Source organism: Lissotriton vulgaris, chromosome 11 (genome assembly GCF_964263255.1).
Source record: "Lissotriton vulgaris chromosome 11, aLisVul1.2, whole genome shotgun sequence".
NCBI classification, from domain to species: Eukaryota; Metazoa; Chordata; class Amphibia; order Caudata; family Salamandridae; genus Lissotriton; species Lissotriton vulgaris.
The window spans coordinates 249,165,456-249,186,846 of NC_141699.1; the positions used below are offsets into that span (position 1 = coordinate 249,165,456).

At 46.2% G+C, this 21,391-nt stretch overlaps 1 protein-coding gene across 1 annotated transcript in view; it reads right to left on the bottom strand.

The window, feature by feature from the left end:
- The window catches only part of LOC147679577 (solute carrier family 2, facilitated glucose transporter member 11-like), a 510,350-nt gene that overhangs the window by 223,265 nt on the left and 265,694 nt on the right, over nt 1–21,391 (bottom strand). The window contains exon 5 of the mRNA XM_086943162.1: nt 20,590–20,719. Within this exon, the coding sequence (XP_086799288.1) occupies nt 20,590–20,719 (130 nt within the window). The remainder of the gene's footprint in view (nt 1–20,589; nt 20,720–21,391) is intronic.

A 21,391-nucleotide genomic window follows, 5' to 3' on the forward strand; every position in this document is an offset into this window, starting at 1 on the left:
TGTGGACAATGACATTGCGGATGCTTTGTCTCGTTCGCAGTGGGAGAGATTCCATGGGCTAGCCTCGGAGGCGGACAGGACACCGACCCCCATGCCGGAACACTTATGGTATGTAGGCGACACAGGGTCATGCAGCTGGTGGTAGGTTCGCTGTCTTCGTCTACTCGGCCCGCATATGATTTGGCTTGGAGAGATTTTCTGGCGTCCGGGGCCTGCAGGCGTGCACCTGGCTGGAGACGGTCAGAAGATGTTGCTCAGTTTATTCTTGTTTTTATGGACAAAGGGTTATCCAGAGTTACCATAGCACAAAAGTTAGCTGGCATTTCATTCATGGGCAAACTTATTTGGGGTTACCCCCCCTCTGCTGGGGAGGTTGGGAAGAGAATGTTCGAAGGTTAGGCCCGGCAGCGGGGACTGGAGCAGTCTGTCCGGAGCCCCTTGTCATGGCAGAATTTAGCTCGGGCATTAGAGGCATTGCCATTGATCTGCAGGGATGAGTTTGAAGCATGCCTTTTTTCCAGGCTCATGGTGTGGATGTTTTTTGGCGCGTTCAGATTTTCAGAGTTGCTAGGTTCTAAGTTAAGTGGGGGGGTTGGGTGGGGGACGTACATTTATCAGACAAAGGTGTTCATATCTGGCTACCTTGATCGAAAACTGACCAAAGAAGCAAAGGGAAAGGTGTTTGGTTGGAGGTGTCCTTCCCATCTGGGACATGCCCCTTACTGTGGGCTCGGCGATGGTGGGTTGTTTCCGGGGGGTCCTGGAGGTTTATGTTTTTCAGCATGCAGAGGGAGCTAAGGTCACGGACTACCAATTACGCATGGTGCTACGCAAAGCTTTGCGAGTATCAGTTTAGATGAGAAAAAATATGGTACTCACTCTTTTAGGATTGGAGCAGTGACTGAAGCCCATAATAGGGGTTGGTCTAGCCAGGACATTATGCACTTAGGGCATTGGTCATCTAACTGTTTTCAGCGCTATGTGTGAAATGAAGCGGGGGAGTCGCTTGCGTCATCCTCTTTGTTTTAAATCTGATACTGCTTTTCTCGTTTCAGGTTCTGTGGCTGGCCCCAGCTCTGCGGCTATGACTATATGGATTGTGGGGCATTCCTTCGTGAAACGGGCACATGTGCAAGCATGCAATAGCTACTTTGAATTTCTGTTGGGTTTTAACGAGCGTTTGTTCAATGTAATCTGGAAGGGCAATGGAGGCATGCTTTGGAAGGAGTAAATTCCTGCGCTTAACTCTTGGTTGGTCGGGGGCCACTGCCCAGATGTGTTGGTAATTCACTTGGGGGAAAACGATGTGTGCGGGGTCAAGGGAGTGGTTCTGTTGAGGGCGATGAAGAAAGACCTTTCTCTTTTGAAACAGCAGTGGGCAGGTTGCCATGTCTTGTGGACAGAGCTGGTTCCGCGGAGGACTTGGAGAGGTCCGAACAAGCCCAACGCCATCAATAGGGCTCGTAAGAAGGTTAACCTTGAAGTTTCCAGATTTTGTAGAGGCTTGGGTTTTGGTCGAGTGACTCATGGTGATATCCGTTATGACACAGTGGATTTTTTTCGTGGCGATGGGGTTCACCTTTCCAGGATGGGGATGGATTTGTATCTTCTGGAGTTGAGAGAGGTTTTGTCACGTTGTTTGAAGATTCGGGAATTTGCTAGCTAGATTACCTTTCGTTTCTGTTAGTGCTTTGGCACTGGTCTGGGGGCAGAAAGGGGGGTATAGTTCCCCCCCCCCTGCTTTCTGGGTGGCGGGGTTAGTGTTTTTTTGCCAGGATTGACAAGATTCTGTTGGTCATTTGCTTAGTTGTGGCATCATCAGGGGGAGTTTGGCAGGAAAAGTTGTTGGGGTGGTTCCATAGGTTGGGTGACCAAGAGTTGTTGGAAGGCAAACGGGGGAGTTTGTGTTATGGTTTGGGGGATTTGATAAGTTGAAATGATTATGCATGGTTTTGCATTGTTTGTATTTTGTAATGATGTAGTGTTCGGTTGGGGGCGGGGTTGATGACATTTTAGGGGTGTGGGTGGTGATTGGGGGTTATGGAAGTGTGCAATTTAGTGAGGATTCGTTTTGTAAGGCGTTGGCCGAGGTTTTAATTTGTTACTGTGCACCTGTTTCAATAAAGCAACCTTTTTCACACTCTAAAGCTGTCTGTTGGTCTGCTCGCCCCCCCCCCCACCCCTCCCTCCCAAGGGGGTTTGGGAGAGCAGCTGATTGGAGGGAGGCCCACCCCCCGGAGGTTTGGGAGGGTCTGGTGGGGGGATGGTTTTTTCGATTTTGGGCTCCTTTTTCCTCCTGAATGGAGCCCAAAAATAAATGCTTCGGGCTCCGCCTCCCGGCCACCATTTTAGGTTTGGTGACCTGGTGGCCGGGAGGGTGTGTTTTAAAAAAAATTCCCCTCCCTCCCTCCCTATTTATTCGGGTATTTTCTTTTCTGTATAGAACCCATTTTTTCAAATTTTTCCCCCTTATTTCTTTCTTTCTCTGGCCTTTGTTGGATCAGGTGGAGATGGGGTCTTTATTGTTATATTTGTCGCTTGGAACAGGTGCAGTGCGGTGGTTAGTGTTTTTTTCCAGGATTGGCAAGATTGTGTTGGCCATTTGCTTAGTTGTGGTATCGTCAGGGGGAGTTGGGCAGGATACGTTGTTGGGGTGGTTCCATAGGTTGGGGGACCAAGAGTTGTTGGAGGGCAAACGGGGGAGTTTGTGTTATGGTTTGGGGGATTTGATAAGTTGAAATGATTATGCAGGGTTTTGCATTGTTTGTATTTTGTAATGATGTAATGTTCGGTTTGGGGCGGGGTTGATGACGTTTTAGGGGTGGGGGTGGTGATTGGGGGTTAAGGAAGTGTGATATTTAGTGAGGATTAGTTTTGTAAGGCGTTGGCCGAGGTTTTAATTTGTTAATGTGCACCTGTTTCAATAAAGCAGCCTTTTTCACACTCAAAAGCTGTCTGTTGGTCTGCTCCCCCCCCCACCCCTCCCTCCCAAATGCCCGCTGTAGTGGTTCTGGTGCTGTAAATAAATTCTCCCGTGCATATTACATTCCTCCACCCTGGGGGAAGCCAATGTGTTGTGTTGCTTGTAAGCCAGCCTCACGGATTTTATGGAACAATTTGTTCCCGCGCCTTCCCGCCTGCACCTCCTTGGCAGGATATTTTCTTGTGAGAGCAGCTCTTCTAGATTGATTTTTATGACACCACAGTTGCAGCGGGGACAGGGCAGTTCACGAAAGCGAAGACTCGGGGACGGGGTGTAAAAAGAGAAAGAGGGAGTCTCCCAGAAGTGCTTGCAGCCACTTACCGGTGCTAACATATTATATATAACCTTGCAAGGGATTTCCATCGTCCCCTGGTTTGCAGTCAGTATCGACATGTTCACATGAAAAAGTGGGAAGAGCCCGGCTTGTAATCAATTATTCTTTCTGTGGGGAATCCGTAGTGGTGACACTCAGTAGGCCCGAAGCAATCAGCGCTGTATCTGTGTATTTAATTACACGCGACGCTATTTTTCACATGAACGGTGCTGGCGGGTTCTACCTGATGCTTGCTTGCACATCTGCGGCCCATAGTGTACTACTTCTGCATGTAACACGCACCACCGCTGTGTGGGAGACAGAGAGGGATAGAAAAAGTGGAAACAAAAGAGAAGTATTAAGAAGATGGCCATAGGGCAGAATCCGACCGTGAAATAGTGCGTGCGTGTGTGAGCGAGAGAAAGCGCTACATGGAAGGGAGAAAAGCGAGAGGGACTGAAAAGAGAATATGGATGTGGAAAGAGGGGTAGCACAATAAAGTGTGTGGGGAGAGCAAAAGAAGGAGAGCACGAGAAGGAAGGATGTGAAAGTGAGAAGGAATGGATCTGCGGGTGTGTCGTACGATAGCAACGAGAAGGGGCATGGCAGGAAATTAAAAATGCCTAGTATTCAGTTACAGATATTAATAATAATAAAAACATTTGAAAGCGCCTGGTTGCACTAGAGGAAACAGTGCTCAGACTGACAGAGAGGGAAGGTGAACAGAAGGACAGGAACCCCCTAATTCTAGTCTTTAGGGAACAAGTGGGTCTTAAGTTTAAGCCGGAACAGCGTTTCCGAAGGTTCCATCCGAAGTTCAATGGGGTATTCATTTCATTGTTTGCTGGCTAAATACCTAAAAGAACGACCCCCATCCGCGCTTTACGAATACAGGGTGCCAAAAATTGCATGCTACCCATAGATCTCAAAAGGCGTTTGGGACGATATATAGTCAGCATCTTTTGAAGATAGACTGGGCCTTTGCCCTGTGCAATACGATGGGTCATGCACATGGCTTTGAACCAAATGCGTTCCCGAATAGGGAGCCAGTGCAAGGTCTGTAAAGCACGCTTCCCAGACGACTTCCTAGGCAGGTTCAAGGCAAGCCTGGCAGCCGCATTTTGGACTCATTGGAGTTGGTTCAGCTCTTTTTTGCTTAGGCCACATAGCAGAGAGTTCCCATAATCAAGATGAGAAGTAACCATGGCATGTACTAATGTTTTCCTTGCTGTGATAGGTAGTAGGTCTAGAATTTTGTGTAGAACTTTTAGTATGCCATAGCACTTACCAGCCACAATTCCAATATGTTGGGAATATGAGAGGTTATTGTCCAAGACAACCCCCAGGTTTTTCACCGTAACAGAAGGAATATGTGTAGGACACAGGTCGGAGGGCCACCAGGCCAACGTCCAGATCGAGGGGGAAGAACCAATCACTAAAAGTTCAGTTTTATTCCCGTTGAGGCAAAGGCAATTGGTCTTCATCCAGTCGGCGAGTGCCACAAGACAAGCGGAGAAATGATCTGCCGTCTCCACTGGGTTGTAAGATAGGGAGACCACCAGTTGGGTGTCATCTGCATATGACACAATATCCACCCCTTAGGATTTCACCATCCTAGCAAGGGGTTCCATATACAGATTAAACAACGTTGGGCTCAATATAGAGCCCTGGGGGACCCCTTGTCTAAGAGAACGAGGTGTGGATTTAAAAGGGGGGCAGTGTACTTGAAATTTCCTGTCTGCTAGAAAAGAGTCCATCCAATCGTAAGCTGACTCGGCTACCCCGGCCTCGCTCAGGCGGGCAAGGAGCTTGGAGTGCGACACAGTGTCAAAAGCAGCACTCAAGTCCAACAATACCAGGGCAGCTGTCTGTCCCTCATCCACTTTCTGACGGAGCAGTTCTGTGGAAAAAAGCAGGGCAGTTTCCGTAGAATGTTTCGCCCTAAAACCAGATTGGGAGAAATGTAGAAGGTGAGAATCCTCCACAAATTGTTCCAGCTGGTTGTTGACCAATTTCTCCACCACTTTGGCACAGAACGGCACGTGGGGGATAGGGCAGAGATTATCCAGCTGAGATATACTCTGGTTAGCTTTCTTTTTGATAGGGACCACCTGGGCTAATTTCCATTCCTCTGGCACATAGCTTTCTTGAAATGATATGGTAGCCAAATTACCTATGTGATTACTCAGGAGGTGCATGTGACTCCTGAGGATCTTAGGAGGGGCAACATCCATAGGAGATCCTGATTGGTTACCCGTAATTAATTTGATCAATTCCTCCCTTGGAGTAACCTTGAACTTAGTGAGACATGTATTCTTTGAGAACTTCTGACCAATATCCGGGACAGGAGTGTCATCGGCCGGATTCTTCTGAAAAGACATATATATCTTCTCCACTTTGCTCACGAAGTGGTCAGCAATAGATTCACATATCTCGGTGGAAAATATGTCTTTGGTCACTGTCCTCGCGAGTAATATTAAGTCCTTATAACTCACAAAAAGCTCTTTGGAGGAATTTTGGGATGATTCAATCCTCTCTTTAAAAAATTTCCTTTTTGCCTTCTTAATCAGACTGTGGAACTCCCTCAAGCAGTTCCTGTTTAACTCTTTACGGGTAGTATCATAGTCTTTACGCCAAAAGCGTTCCAGACCTTTACATTTGGCTTTAGCTGCACGCAGTTCCTCACTGTACCATGGGGCTGACTAAGCATGGGCAAATTTTGCGAATTGGCAATTTGCGAATTTGCGGATTTGGGAATTGGCAATCTGCAAAATTCGCGAATTCGCGCGAATTTGCAGATTTTTTTATTTTTGCGAGTTCGAGGATGTTCGCGAGGCGCTTTGCATGTTCGCGGGTGTTCGCGAGGCGATTTGCAATTTCGTGTTTTTTTTTTTGCCTGCTTAATCACTGCCACCCTCTTGTTTTTTATGCCCATCTGCCCTCTTTACCACTTGTTTCTGTGCCCTTCTGCCCTCTGCCCCACTCATTTTTTGTCCCCTTCTGCCCTCTGTCCCACTTTTGTGCCCTTCTGCCCTCAGCCCCACTTAGAATGGCGCTGGCAAGCTGCCAGCGCCATTCTAAAATAGCTAGAAATAGCTTCAACAGGAAGCACTAATAGATAAAGTAAAGCAGGTGCTCCAGTTGAAGGTCAAATTAAGTTACACAATCATTAATCACCCCAAGTTTGGGGTGATTAATGATTGTGTAACTGAATTTGAGCAGCACCTGCTTTACTTTATCTATCAGAGCTTCCTGTTGAAGCTGACTTTTGTAACTATTTTAGAATGGCTCTGGCAGCTTGCTGGCGCCATTCTAAAAGAGTTACAAAAGTCAGCTTGAACTTTTGACCCAATCCGTCCGTTCGCGGATTTCCGTTCGCGGATTTTGCGGGAAATTCGCGAATCTCGCGGATTGCGAATTTACCGAAAATCCGAGAAATCCGCGAGCGGAACGGATTTTCCGCCCATGCTTAGGGCTGACCTAGTCCCTCGTACTGGGGTCTTTTGGGTCCATTGGGCCACCTTATCTAATGCCTTAGATACCCATTCCTCATACTCCTTCCGTGCTTCCTTAAGAGTCTCACTAAGTGGAGGGGTTTCCTGATTAAGTGCACGTTTGAATGCCTCATGACTACATTTTCTCCAATTCCTGCGTTTTAGTAGAATTGGTCTCTTGGATTTTTCCCCTCTGGGTGTGCCTGTTACTAAAAACGCAATAAGGTGATGATCCGACCACGGAATCTTGATAGGAGGGAGCACCTTAATATCTTCCCAATTAGAAAAAATGGAATCGAGAAGATGTCCCACTTGATTTGTAGGCATCCCCACTGAGAGTCTGAACGTCATTGGCTTCAAAGAGGCAATTACTAATTGTGCCTCTGAACAGTTTCCATCCTCAAATGTAGGTTCAAATCACCCAATATGAGGAATTTACTGTTACGTAAGGCCGGTTGAGTTACCGTTTCCAGTAGGCTCTCAACAAATTGTGTGGATCCCCCTGGGTAGTGATATATAAGATAGCCCATAGTCGTACACTCAGGGGACACTTAAATAGAAAACAGGCCTGCTTCACTATTGCTAATTTTCGCTGGCTCAAGGGAGCAAACCAACTCAATTTTATGCACCATAGCAATGCCACCCCCTCTTTGTACCCCCCTGTCGATTCTTAACAAACCGTAGGCAGGTGGGAGGGCCTCCAGAATCTCTGGTTCTGAAGCCTCATCCAGCCAGGTCTCCGTTAAAAAGAGTAGATCCGGCTGATAGTCAATAAGAACATCCTGGATGTCCAGACTATGTTTTTTAAATGAGCGACAGTTCACCAGAAATATGGCGAGTTGATCGACCATTTTCGCGTTCTCCCAGACAATTACAGAGTTATAATGGCATACCCTGCACTCTTGGAGCATGGTTTTAGGCCGCATACTGTGTTTACAGGCGGCATTCGGGGAAGGGGGAAGAGAAATGAGTTGGTCGCGTGAATATCGCGGACCTTTTACCACATACCTAAATATAGGAACAGGGATTCTGGCCCCTGGCCGCGTCCAGCCGCGGACGGGCGCAGACGGGGTTGCCTTGTGCGCGCCTTTGGCGTGCACTCGGCGCGCCCGCTGCGCGTGTCTGCTGCGCGGCCTCTGTCCTGTCCTCATTATGTAGGGGTAGGCCAGGAGCAACTAGAGCGCTAACCCAAGCCCTGAGGAGGCAGGAAGTGGTGGGTTCCTCACCCTCCGCACATACGCCCACAATGGACGCGGCGGACCGGGGCGGGACAAGGAAACAGGTAAGAAATTAGTAAACAAACGAGCGAGCAAACAGTAGATTACAATTTTAAAAATGACAAAAGATTTTAAAAACAATGGAGATCAAAAGATATATCCAACAGGATACGGGCCGAAGTAGCACCGTGTGCAATCAACAAACACCACCACATCAGTCGAGCATAATGATCACGAGTCCCCTTCATAAAGAGGCATTTGTGTACCCCACACACACTTCCCAGATGTAGAATGGCCAACTTTTTTGCACGTGGGGAACATTAAACTCGTGGAGACAGTTTGCTCAATCTGAGGCACCATAAGTCGTTTTTTGGGGGGAGAGGTGGAACTGTGTGTCACATAGCTCATTTTTGAGATTTCAATCTAAATCCTCCAAGTTAGGCCATCTTAAAAGGATTCATTTGAGTATAGTGAGTGCGATTACTATTCAAAGTGTATTTGTGTTCTTACTTCTTATCCCTTACCCAATGCTTTAAATGGACCGGTAATCACAGGTACAAAAGGACCAGTTCTGCATGTGAGTGACACACATACTGCCTGTTCTGCAGCTCTAAATATGTTAATTAATATGATCGGATCACATCACATGGAAGGCAGGGTGGGCCTTGAAAGTTAATTTCAAGGCCCACCCCGCCTTCCATGCGATGGGATGCTGGTTATGCATCTATTAATGTATTTAGCACGGCCCGCTCAAATAGGTTCTAATATATACGTATTACGTACCACTACTGAAATACTGAAATACATTCAGGCTTAAATAAAGTAAACACAAATAAACTTGCGGGGGTCGCGCCGGGGAAGATTAAAATAATATAATAAAAGAATGAAAAGTTACCGGTCCGCGCCGCCTCTGCACAACTGTTGAAGAGTGCGGGACCCAGGAGCAAACAGGAACAGCCGCAACGTCACTGCAGACAGTGCGAACCCCTCTACTGATGCTGCTCCAGCAGCGCCGCAAGGATTGGTTGAGTGCAGGGATATTCCCTGCCCTTTAGGAGACCGGGGGGCTGCAGCATCAAACCCTCGGTCTCTTAATGTGCAGCCTAGAGTGCGCATGTTCGGGCTGAACATAATAATGATCAGCTCAAATATGAATATGCGCACTATTGCTGGGACTGCAGCTGCGCTGCCTGCTGGCCTGTCACTCAACTACCTGTCTGAGTGCTGCTGCAGCCACGCCCCCACCCAAGCGTCCCTTGTTTTACTTCTCCGTTGCAGAGACGTTAATTCCAATCAGGACTGGAGTCCTGAGTGGAATTAGCGTCGGAGAAGTAGAACGAAGACTTTGGGGCAGTGGCATTAGTGGGGCAACGCCCCCAATGGATGCACCGCCACTGAATGCAGTCCAGCTGTAAAGGTTATCTTCTCAAAGTCTGGCATGGAGGCCATGCAGAACATGAAAAGCCTTGCAGACAGTCATCGCTGTAGAGCGATTATTATGCTGGGAGGTGGGGTCTGTCATCACTGTAGCATGAAGAGCCAGTCAAATATAACAGATGGTCAGTGCTGGAGGTTTGAGTTAGTGATCATCGGAGGCTGACTGGCATTAAAGGCCATCACAGACAGTTGCTGTAGAGGGGCGTGGCCTGAAGCCATTGTGAAAGGACGCAAGCTGCGGAGCTCCGTCCGCTGCTTTGCCCCGTAAGCATTAATCCTGAGCCCTGGTTGCAGACACAAATGCAGATCTGCGAACTGGAGCGCTCCAAGAGTTTGGGGCGACAGGAGGTGTGCCTCAAAATGAACCCAGAGGAGACCAGGCCAGCGGAATACCGAGCGGCCTGGCGCGGCTACCTCAACATCAATATGGTGGCGCCCATCGCTCACTGAGCGCGCCGAGAGGGCTTCGGCTGAGGAGCAGGGGAGCTCTCCACCCACCGGTGAACATGGACTTGTTATTGGGGTCCCGAAGTCACTTGGAGTGTCTAGGAGAAGTCAAGGTGAGCCTGAGCCACTCAGACAGCAGTCCCTGTGCCCCGGTTTCGACTAATACTGGCACATTGTGTCTGGCAACTAAATGGAGGCCACACTGCAGCGGGTACAGAGAGGGCCTGCAGAGCAGTGATTGTCTCCTGGTAGAGCGGAGAGGTTTGCCTACAGTGAGGCCTCACCGGTGGGAAATTAGAAGCCACAGCAAGCGCACGCAGTCTGGACATTCATGAGCCCAACACTATAAAACCGGGGTGGAGAAGCATGGAGGGGGAGGAAGAAAGATGGCGCCTGTGTCCTAATAAGCCGCACAGAGTGGGTTGGGATACTGAAGCAGCACAAGCAGCAGTGAGCAGGCGAGCCCGGTGACTTCCCAGCACGGGGAGACGTACCACCTGCATTCCATAACAGCATCTATGGATAGTGCTGCTACTTGTGAGGGAGTGAGAAAACCCTGTATCTGGTGCAGACACATGCAAGAATTGTCCATCTCAGCGACTACCCTTAGGAGACAGTGACAAACAAGGGCAATCCCCCAGCTTTTCCCACAGGGACCTCCAGCAGAGTGCGGGCTTGAAGCAGCTGGGACAGATCCTGAGGTTGAATCAAAGGAGCAGCAGGCTCTATGCTGTGGGACAAAGGACTGATGTGTGGTGTACAGCAAACTCAATTGCCTACAGGGAACTAGCTGCCCCCAAAAGGAGGCAGTGCACACCTAGATGGCAGCGGAGCCATTGAGAGATAGGGTCACAAACAAAGCAGGGAAGCTTGCGAGGTAAAGTGCCCTAAGGACAGTCAGACAACCCATTTCTCAATGGCATGAGAGCAAGGATCACAGGCAGTGGAAGCCGCCTAACCAGTGAACGCTATATAGACAAACAAAGGAGAGTGAGCTAAGAGCACCCAGAGACAAGCACAATCGGTAACAAAGAGGGGGATATTCAACTGAAGAAACCTCTGCGGCAATAGCGAAAAGGACAGCTTTGAGACCGCTGGAGGCGTGATGAAGACAAGCACCCACTGCACCACCAATGGGTGCCCACTGCTGTGCAAGGAAGATCTTAAATAGTTAGGGGATGCCAGAACCTAACCGAGGAGATAGGGAGAACTCAAAAGAAGAAAGAATGCACAGTTCTCAATGTGGAAGCCCCTGGTTCCCAGATGGAGGACGAAGAAGAGGTACTGGAAACGTGAAGCAGGACAACTCCCAGGAAACCAATGCTGACAGATATTATGCAGTCTATAGCAGCCTCCAGAGAGGAGCTGGAGGAGAAAATAGGAGTGATAGGCACGGACTTACGCATGTTAAAAGATGAGCTCAAGAACCGTATGCTAACTACGGAAAAGGAACTGCAACGCAGAAGATGCTAACGGACCTGGAAACTAAAGTCAAAGTTACTACCAAAGAAAAGGGTTCTACGTACGAGGGATCAATTGTGCTCAGCAGAGTACCTGTCTATGTGGCAAGTTTGTTTGACTAATTAAATGGCGCTACAAGGGGAGGGGTGACCCTAACAACCCCTCAAGAGCTGTTGTACAGAACAACAACCGTAATTACAAAACACAGTCCCGGTGCACACACAAGTAAGATATATATATAGTAAGTATAATTTCAAAACATTTTCGACTTGGTAAGAAGAAAAATGAAGGGTGAAGCCTTGTAGGTCTTGATGCTTTAATACTTGAAACAAGACGACGCCAGCCGACACGTGTTACGTCTGAGTACAAATAAACTCGGACTCTTCAGGGCTTACTTCCCATGGAAGCAAGTGGAACAATCCCTGAACCGGTGATAATTCCAACCCGGTTCGGGTGTTGATCAATTCTCCAATGGTTCTCAGAAAAATCAATAGTTGATGATCAAGCGGAGTCTGTTCTGTGCGTGGAAAATTAACCCTTATATTTCGGGCTGAATGCAATGTAGCCGTAGTGTTATTCTTAGAGGCAGACTAAATAAAAGGGAATCTTCCCGATGTATAGTGTGTGTACCGAAATTCGTATAGTTGCGGTTCAAACAGGTGCCGATCCCATAAAGGTCTGTGTATCTGTTCGTCTGCCCCACGGCTGCTTCGGCGTTCTCGTGTAATGGCGCAAATTGCTGCACTAAAGTCAAAGTGCTGGAAGTGTGGGAAGAAGATAGTGAAGGGCGTTCCCACAGGAATAATATCTGCGTCATCGGAGTGCCGGAGAAAGCGGAGGGAACGAACATGGTGCGTTTCCTGGAAGAGTGACTCCGAACGGAAGTAGCCCCAGAGGGACTGTCATCCTTCTACGCATTGGAAAGAACCCATAGAGTCCCAGTAAGGCTGCCTAAACCTGGTGCCCCTCCTCATCCGATAGTTGCTCAACTACTGCATTTTAGAGACAGGGACCATATACTACAGCAAGCTCGCCAAAAACAGGGATTGCAAACAACGACAACAATGCAGTAATGAATTTTCTAGACTTCACACGAGAGGCTCAGCGAAACAGAGCATCCTTTTTAGCTGTCAAGAAGAAACTTCGCCAGCTACTGTTGCCGTATGCCTTGCTGTTACCTGCCAGGCTCCGAGTGGCAGATGCCGCGGGCCCCCGATTCTTCACCTCTCCCCAAGAGGCCTGGGAATGGCTGGACACAAGGAGATCACCAATACGTCACAGCTCCCCATCGAACTCCTTGCAATAGAGCCCTTGCAGCAGTAAATCTGGATCCAGAGCTCCATCTCCTAGGGAACCCAGCTTGGAACGTTGCAGAGTGATGCAGGAAGTCGCAAAGCATAGCCAACAGGGCCCCAGTCCCACTTCAAGTAAAAACAGCATGGGGGCAGAACGGACGGTGGGTTCCCCAGATCCCAGTGAAAATGCTTCCTCAGACACAGAGCTGCCACAAGTCACACCCCAGACGATAGACGACATTGTCTGATGGAGTGGAATGAGTCCCCTGCACTGGAGATGTCAGAGGAATGCTTAGGACCTGACCTGAGAGGGCGAATAAAGGATCCTGCTGCTGATCTTGCAATGGAGAAGGACATTAGATGTCTGTTCCGGGGTGATGTAATTGTTGAAGGGACCGGGGGGGGAAGTCGGCGGAGATCTGTTCCCAGAACTGTCGGCTGATCACCGCTGCAACCACTAATGGACTTTGTGACTTTTCGTAAAGTTTGGATGGGAACTAGTTCACCTGGGACTGTCCTGGGAGGGTGATTTAGGCTTTTCTTTTGGTTACTGGGATGTTAGTTGAGAACAGGTGTGTCACAATGATAGAATATAGTATAGGAAAGGTATACCACATGCAATGGGTCCCTCACTAGATCTAAAATGTATTGCACGGAATGTACGGGGCATGCACACAATGGTACAGTGTCATGAAATCCATGCTTACTTGATCTGTAGGGGGTCCAGATTGTGCTGCTCCAGGCGACCCACATTATGGCAGCTGAAGGGGCAGCACTGCAGAGTAGATGGAAGGGCCAAATATTCTATACCAATTACTCAGAGTTTGCACATGGGGTTACTGGTCTAGATTAGGGCGGGGATACCCTTTCAATGCAACAAACGATTTATAGACCAGGAGGGCAGATATGTGGTGGTTTCCAGGAAATTAGATGGCAGGGACATAAGTCCGGAGAGTATTTATGCTCCTAACTCAGATCAATCAACCTTCTTTTCACATCTCTCAGGGAAGTTGGCCTCTGTTCTTACAGGTTCGGTTCTGTTAGGAGGGAACTTTAATTCCATTACTGATGTAGCACTAGATCACTCTCATCCATAGGTGTCCGCGGGGGTGGGGGGCAAGGAGGGGCGCATGTCCCCCCCCGGAGCACCCGTCCTTGCCCCCCCTGCGGACGCCCATGAAAACCGTGACTTCAAAACGGGGTTCTCACTCTCTTTCCTCTCCTTTCTTTTATTTGCTTCCCTATGAAATGGATCCGAAAAAGAAAGACGCTTTTGCTGCAAATGTCGTATTTTTCTGACATTTTAATTCCAACGTGCAGCATTGGAAATAAAAGGCGAAAAATATGAAAAATAGATAAATAACTAAATAAAGTAAGACAGAGTGGTAGCAAACTGCCCAAACTGATTTTATTCACACAGAAACACATAGCGCCACTTTTACAGAGTTTTCCAGTGAAGCGCTATTTTTGTTTTCTTGTCTTTGTTTTTCCTGGACTTGGAACTAGTGCACCAATCCTGGATATACTGCAATGTGTGGTTTGGAAAACAAAATGTGTGCTGCGGCTCTGCGTCCAGGGATGTGGTCTTTTTACCATACTGCTTACGTTTTGTGAGAATATAAGAAATGGCCATTGAAATGGGTCCATTCAGGGCCCTGTAGTCGTGTCCTTAACTTTTCAGGCAAAAGCACTCACTGATTTCTGAATAGTGAGTGTAAAAGCAATAAGGTAACCATGTTGTTCCTGCTTACATTTCCCATGGTTTGCTAAATGTTGCATTCCCTATAAGTGTTTGCTTTTTCCAGGATGTTGTTACTTTTTTTTTGTAGGCCGCATATTGCTCTTGTCTAGTGCGTAATTTAAATTGAGCCACATCCCGGTGTTTATAGCGGGCAACAATTGGGTTGTAGTTGAAGACAGTGGGAGTTTTTCTCAGTGGGGCAGTACGGTGTTCAGTGGGCGAGATGATGTGGCACTATGGTCAGAGCTGCTGAATTTGGAACTGGGAACCAGGTTCAGCCTTAATAACCAGTCCACCAGACCACTCTCTTGCGAGAGCACAATCCCATGCTAGACCTGAGAAGGCTTTGCAACACCTTGGAAACCCTGGTGTCTTTGCACCAGCTGGTGGACCCTAGCATGACAAGTGTAGGTTAACCTTCAAGGCTTGTCCACCACTAACCATACTGAAGTTCACCTCCAGTCTTGCGGGCAGGCCTATGAAGCATCACACCTTAGAACAACAGTCACTAAGGTCACAGGACCCTTGAGAAGGGCCAGCTCTAGGGCGGTGCAACCAGTGTGTCCGCACCAGGTGCTGACTTTAGGTGGAGGCATCATGTTTGCAAGTATATTATGGTTTTAAAAATGCTTGCTGCCTACTTCCTGGCCTCCAGCAATTTTCGGCAACAATAAAAATCTCATGATGACTCTGGTGATTAATGTTCTTCCTAGAGAGAGATCAGAATTTTGTCTAGTGGAAGTTCTGACTCATGGAAAGGTAGCTCAGAGGGTTAATGTACCAGCTGCAAAGAACATGTGCCATGCAGATCACAAAGTGCACATAATGTAAATAGGTCAGTGGGCTACTGCTTTTGTCAGAGAGATCCTTTTGTTACTTGTAGTTTATAAGTTAAAATCCTAACTTAGAACAGTGAGCTGTTAACTGTCATCAAAGAGCTGCATACAAACTGCAAGGTATAAATTATGTTTCACCCCCCTCCCAGTCTTTGAATATCCTAATGTCCCAAAAAGTGTTCTTTTGGACAGAAATCAATTCTGATTATTAAGAACCCTCCAACCATGGTATTACGTTTTAAATTCCGGGTATTGTGTTTCTCCAGACCAATCACTATAAAACTATATGGGCTACTAGTATGGTTGTCATGTGACTCCTACACCTTGTAGTCCTTAGTCTTATGTAACATTTTCTATACAGTGATTTACACATGTATTGATTGTATAATGTGTGTGATGTAAAGTGCTCTGATACCCTACAATGGTATGAGTGGCGCTGTAAATCAAATTAAATGCATCCGAGAGAGAGTGGTTATGGAGACTTGGGGGGCACAGGTAAAGGGTGGTAGTGAGGGAATCCATTGGAGAGGTGGTCATTGGGGGGCACTAACATACATTAATGCATAGGACACCACCAGTGCTAAGGCTGGCCCTGCCCTTGAGGCCAGTCTGCCTCACCCATAGGTACCTCCATTGGCTTGTTTCAGCAGTAGTAGCTGCAATTCACCAAGGATTGACAATGCGGGATTTGCACAGCGATACAAAAGGAGATGATCAAACACTCACCCCCAGTCAACTGATCTGGTTTTAATCCATCACAATTCTTTAGCTCACTCAGCCACCCCAGTTCAGACATGGCCATATGCAAATCAGTCTGACCCTGTGCCTCATGGGAACAGAGGATTTGCACGCACACCAAACTAAGTTCGCAAACTTCACGGTCTCCCTGATTCATTTACAATCACGTTTAACATGTGCTGCCTGCTGTGGGGCCACTGAAATTAATGATGCAGCAAAGGAGTGTTGACTAAATTATGCATTAAAAAAAGGCTGCAGTGTAATGCAGTATATTTTCAGACACATGCTAACAGTAAATGGAAAGATTTTGCCTTATTAGTACCAGTGTAACATACAAATGCCAAAGTGAGAAAGGTGACCAGTCAACCTTTGCAATAAGCCATCCACTCCGCAGCAACACAAGTCACATTTTTTATTAACTTTTGAGATGTTTGAGCTACAAACAATTTATTAGTTTAAATGGTCAGATCATGCAGCAGATCTTGCATTATGGGGCAACTATGGCAGAGCCATAATTTTAGAGAAAACATTTGCTAACTAGGATATTTTGCCATTCATGTTTGAACTGCTGTTGTGGAAAAAGGGAGAAGTGCTGATTGCAGAAACTCCATGGCTCGGAGACAAATAGCTTGTGTTTCCACATTTTATCGTATTTGGTACATTCTCTGATTAGAAGCATATTCCACTTTGTGAATATATTTTAATGTCAATAACTCATTATAACCTTAAATATTCATGTGTATCCATTGATTGATTAAACTCGGCAGTGAAATGCAAAACAAATACTAAAAATTGGGATGTATGCACATTCTGGCCACACCTCTGGCTCCACCCACAGATCCAATCTTTGGGTTATTCCCGCCCTCTGATTCTCCGCCCACTGTTCCCCTACTTTTTTTCCCCCACTTCGACCTCTGTGTAAGACTCAGCATCCCTGGGTCTGTGATGTGCCACCACTGCAGGCGCCGCATGTGCCACACATTTAAGGTGCAGGGCTTCCGCATAATGAAGCTGGCCATTATTGTATCCCTAAACGTGTGCACGTTGTCAGTTTGACATTGACTACGCGTAGAGGGACTCTAGGTTTCTTTTAAAAAGTATAGCTAACATTTGGACCTATACATTTTATTTTGTATACATTAATTGAATGTGTGTAAAATTTAGCAATGCCCGGCGAATTCTAGTAAAGGGAACACCCCTTGGCGAATCACTGGCGTGTGTAATTGCTGCATTATTTAATACTGACTTTGACGTTGTTCTTTAACTTTGGATACAATTTATTATGAATTCTAGCGCCAAGAAGCCAATATTGGTAAATATGTGCGCTACAAATAATCCCTAACATACACTGTGCATACAGTATATTTAACCTTGTGCTTTAATCATAGGCTGTTTTAAAGTATTCGATGCTGAAGACAGCCTACATTGGTGTTGGATCGAAGACCCGGAAGTCTGCACACCTAGCAGAAAGAGATAAAGCAGCTAGTCAGAAAGTTTAGCGTTTTCCCTACAGGCAGTGTTTGTTGGCCTGTGGCAGGGTGAGTCACATGTCCTGGATTCCTGTCATTTAATTAAGTCTATCCCAGTTCTGCGCCCCAGTGTTTCTTGTGCCCCACCTCCAGCACCCGGATACCCTGGATTACTGGTGTTAGGCAGCTAAATTAGCACTGCTTATACTTCAAAAGGCTTTTCTCTAATACACATAAAGGAATCTGACACCAGCTTATTGTCACCCCAGAAAATTTGGAGCCTTAACAGGGGAAGGGAAGAACTTTTCTGAGCCAGGCGTGGGGCTAGAACAGGCTTTCCCCCCACATATAAAGACTGGCAACAGGTATAAATATTGGACCTCATGAGAAGGTCTTCAGTACACTCCTGGACCTGTGGGTATTTTAATAGAAAGACTACCTTGTTCCCCGAGGACTGCCCTGCTGCTTGAGGCCTACTTTGTTCACGAGAGGACAGCCCTGCTGCTACCAGAAGACTGCCTTGTTCCCCTGAGGATGGTCCTACTGCTTGATGCCTGCCCTGCTCTATGAGGAAGACTGGACCTGCTCCATTCATTCCAGGTTAACCTGAGAGTCTCCAGAGGCCAGGTGGCTGACCATCTTTTCTGCGCTACAGGGCACAAGCTCCAGAGGCCTTCCTGCAACTACTCACCTCAGCAGCTGCAACTGGACCTGCAACTGGACCTTGATGCTGGCCTCTGCTAGAGTGAGCCCCTGATTTCCAGGAGGTGCCTCCCCAGGTCCTCGACACTTAACTGGCATCAGAGTGAACACCTCTTCAAGCAAAGAAGAAATCCTGAAGTTTTGGGCCCCTCATGACCATGAATTGGCCGGTTCCCACAGAGGCTCTACCGTCCACATCCATGTGGTGTAGTTTAATTGAATTTTTGTTTGACATTGTGCCAATTAGGCGACACAAATATACAACACATAAATAACTTCATACAACTTTAAAAACTATTATGATGCCTAAAACCTTTTGATATAAATTCATTAAATTCTTTGGTACTTGTAATACAGCGATGGGATAGCTGTCACATTTGATATGGAGAATCCCATCCACCAAACTCTAAATCAGGCCCTGCGTACCCAACAATGGACAATCTTTGCAACCATCATCAAAATCTTGCACTGCTGCTGCTTTCACTACCACTTTCAGGCTCCTCCACTTTTACATTATCGGTATTGCTCCATTCAAGAAGATGGGTTTGGTGTTTATATCAAGATGCACAAACACATGCCTCATTTGACTTAATCGGTTAACTATAATCTGTGAAAGCAACATTTACATCATAGCTGAATGAATTGTACAATAAACACAGAAATAACTGATTTAACATGTTTTGGAAATATTGCAAATAATTTCATAGAAATAGAAAAGTTTGATGTATCGCACTATATTTGCTGATTACCTTTTTGATTACATGAACTCCACATATAAAAAAAGATTTATTTACCTTCAGCTTCAGTAAAGTGTATACTTAATAACTGTCACCAGATGTGTTCAGCCAATAAATTATCATTAATAACAGAATACTATAGTCTGTGAAAGCAGCATTTACATTATAACCAAATGAATTGTACAATACATACACAAATAACTGAATGAACAGTTCCAGTCTTCCTTCTCAGGCAACACAGCAGGCTTCAAGCAGGAGGATTGTCTACTGGGGAAGAAGGCAGGCCTCAAGCAGCAGGGCAGCCCTCTGGAGAACAAGGCAGTCCTTCTTTTGTAATGTCCAGTGATACAGGAGTGTACGGAAGACAGTGTCAGGAGGTCCAATATTAATGCCTGATGCCAGTCTTTGTATGTGGGGTAACACCTTATCCTAGCCCCACATCTGGCTCTGGAAAGTTCTTCCCTACCCTTGTCAAGTCTCCAAACTTTCTGGAGTGACAATAGGCTGGTGTCAGGTTCCTTGGTGTGTGCTAGAAGGAAGCCCTTTGAAGTATAAGTGAGGTAAGGCACAGCTCCGCCAGTAGCCATCCTGGCAGTATTGCCCATTCTGTCCTCACCTAAGCCACTTTTGTGTCACTCTCTGGCAGCAATACACGATCCCCAACAGCCATGTGAGCTAGGATACTGCAGAAGGCACACAAGGTTAGGACAAGAAAATGGCAACTTTCTACAAGTGGCAAATTTGGAATTGTAGCTTAAAAACCCACTTCACCATTAAAAAGGGTTTCAAATTACAATTTATTTGAGTCTACTCAGAACATATCTATACTTAGTCCCAATCTAAAGATTTTAATTGATAAAGGTAATAAGGTAATCCAGAGTTAGTTCATTTGAGAGATAGGCTTTAGAGTACTGAAACATGACTTCAGGAGATTTTCACTCTCAGAATATGTAAATCCTAAACACACATATCCTGCTTTTTAAATACAATGCACCCTGCCCTATAAGCATTTAGGGCCTACCTTAGGGGGTCACTTCCAAGTTCCAAACATTACCTCATTCCCGCCCACTGTACTTAGTTTAGCTTAATTTAATTTCTGTTTGATATTGTGCCAATAAGGGTACATATATATATACAACACATAAATAACTTCCTACATTTTCATAAACTATTATGTTGCCTAAAACCTTATTTCACTATATCCTATGGCACTTGTAACAAAGTGGATGGGATAGCCATCACATTTGTGATGGAGAATCTCATCCTCCAGAGTCTAAATTGGGCCCTGCGTCTCCAGCAATGGACAGTCTCTGCATCTGTCAATAAGAGGTTGCACTGCTGCTGCTTTCACTACCAGTTTCTAGCTCCTTTACTTTTACATTATCGGTATTGCTGCCATTCTAGAAAATTGGATTAGTGTTTATATCAACGTGCACAAACACATGCCTCATTTGACTTAATTGTTTAAACATAGACTATAAAAGCCCATTTATATCATGGCTGGATGAGTTGTACAATGCACACACAAATAACTGAATTAACTTGTTTTGGAAATAGTGCAAATATTTACATAGCAATAAAAAAGTTTGATGTATCACACTATATTTCCTGATTTACTTTTGTGATTCATTTACTTTCAACTTCAGAAAATTGAATATTTTCTAACTGCCCCAAGATATGTTCAAACGATAAATGATAATTAATAACAAAATACTGTACCTCAGGCCAATTATTTGTCCAGCTATAATTCCTACAGTCGCAAATATAGTGCACCCCAAGACCATGGAACCCCTGAGGTTTTTCGGGGCAATCTCACCTAAGTATAAAGTTTGCACGACAACACCGATACCTACAAACAAAAACATGAAAATATGGTAATTATCACTAAACAAAAGTTACGAAGGTAAAAACTTTAAATGTTGTGCAAATCTCTATGTAGCTGAAGAAGTTTATGTGTGTGTTGGTTTCCAAGTGATTAACATGGCTCGATTAAAGTAATATGAAAAGAACTTTAACAGACAACAAAACATGCCTTTTTTTAGGTCACACTTTAGAGGGAGAAGCTGTGAATGTGTATAATTAAGTAAGAAGCCACTTCCACAATGATTATCTACACCATCCCACTATAACTCATCAGAAGAAAATTACATTAACCTGTTTAACTGTGATATTCATTGAAAGTATGGGAAGCAGAGACGAAGGGGCCGATTATGATGTAGTGTGGAAACTTTCCTCCTAACACCGTTTCGAATTCGGACATCCCAGGCTCCTATGGGGAAATGGGGTGTTTGCAGAAAACCCTGCATCCTGTCGCGGGTGCCCAATGGTGCCTGCCACACAGTGCAGGGTTTTACAGGGGGGTCCCCTGGGTACCCCCTCAGCCCCAAACCAGAGGCAGCTGGGTAAAGGGGCTCATTTCTGACAGCCTTTTTGTGTTGGACAGGCCAACTCGGAAAGGCTGTTGGAAACCGACACCGTTATCGCGCGGTCGGAAATGCAGTTTGTGGAGCTGTGCAGTGCA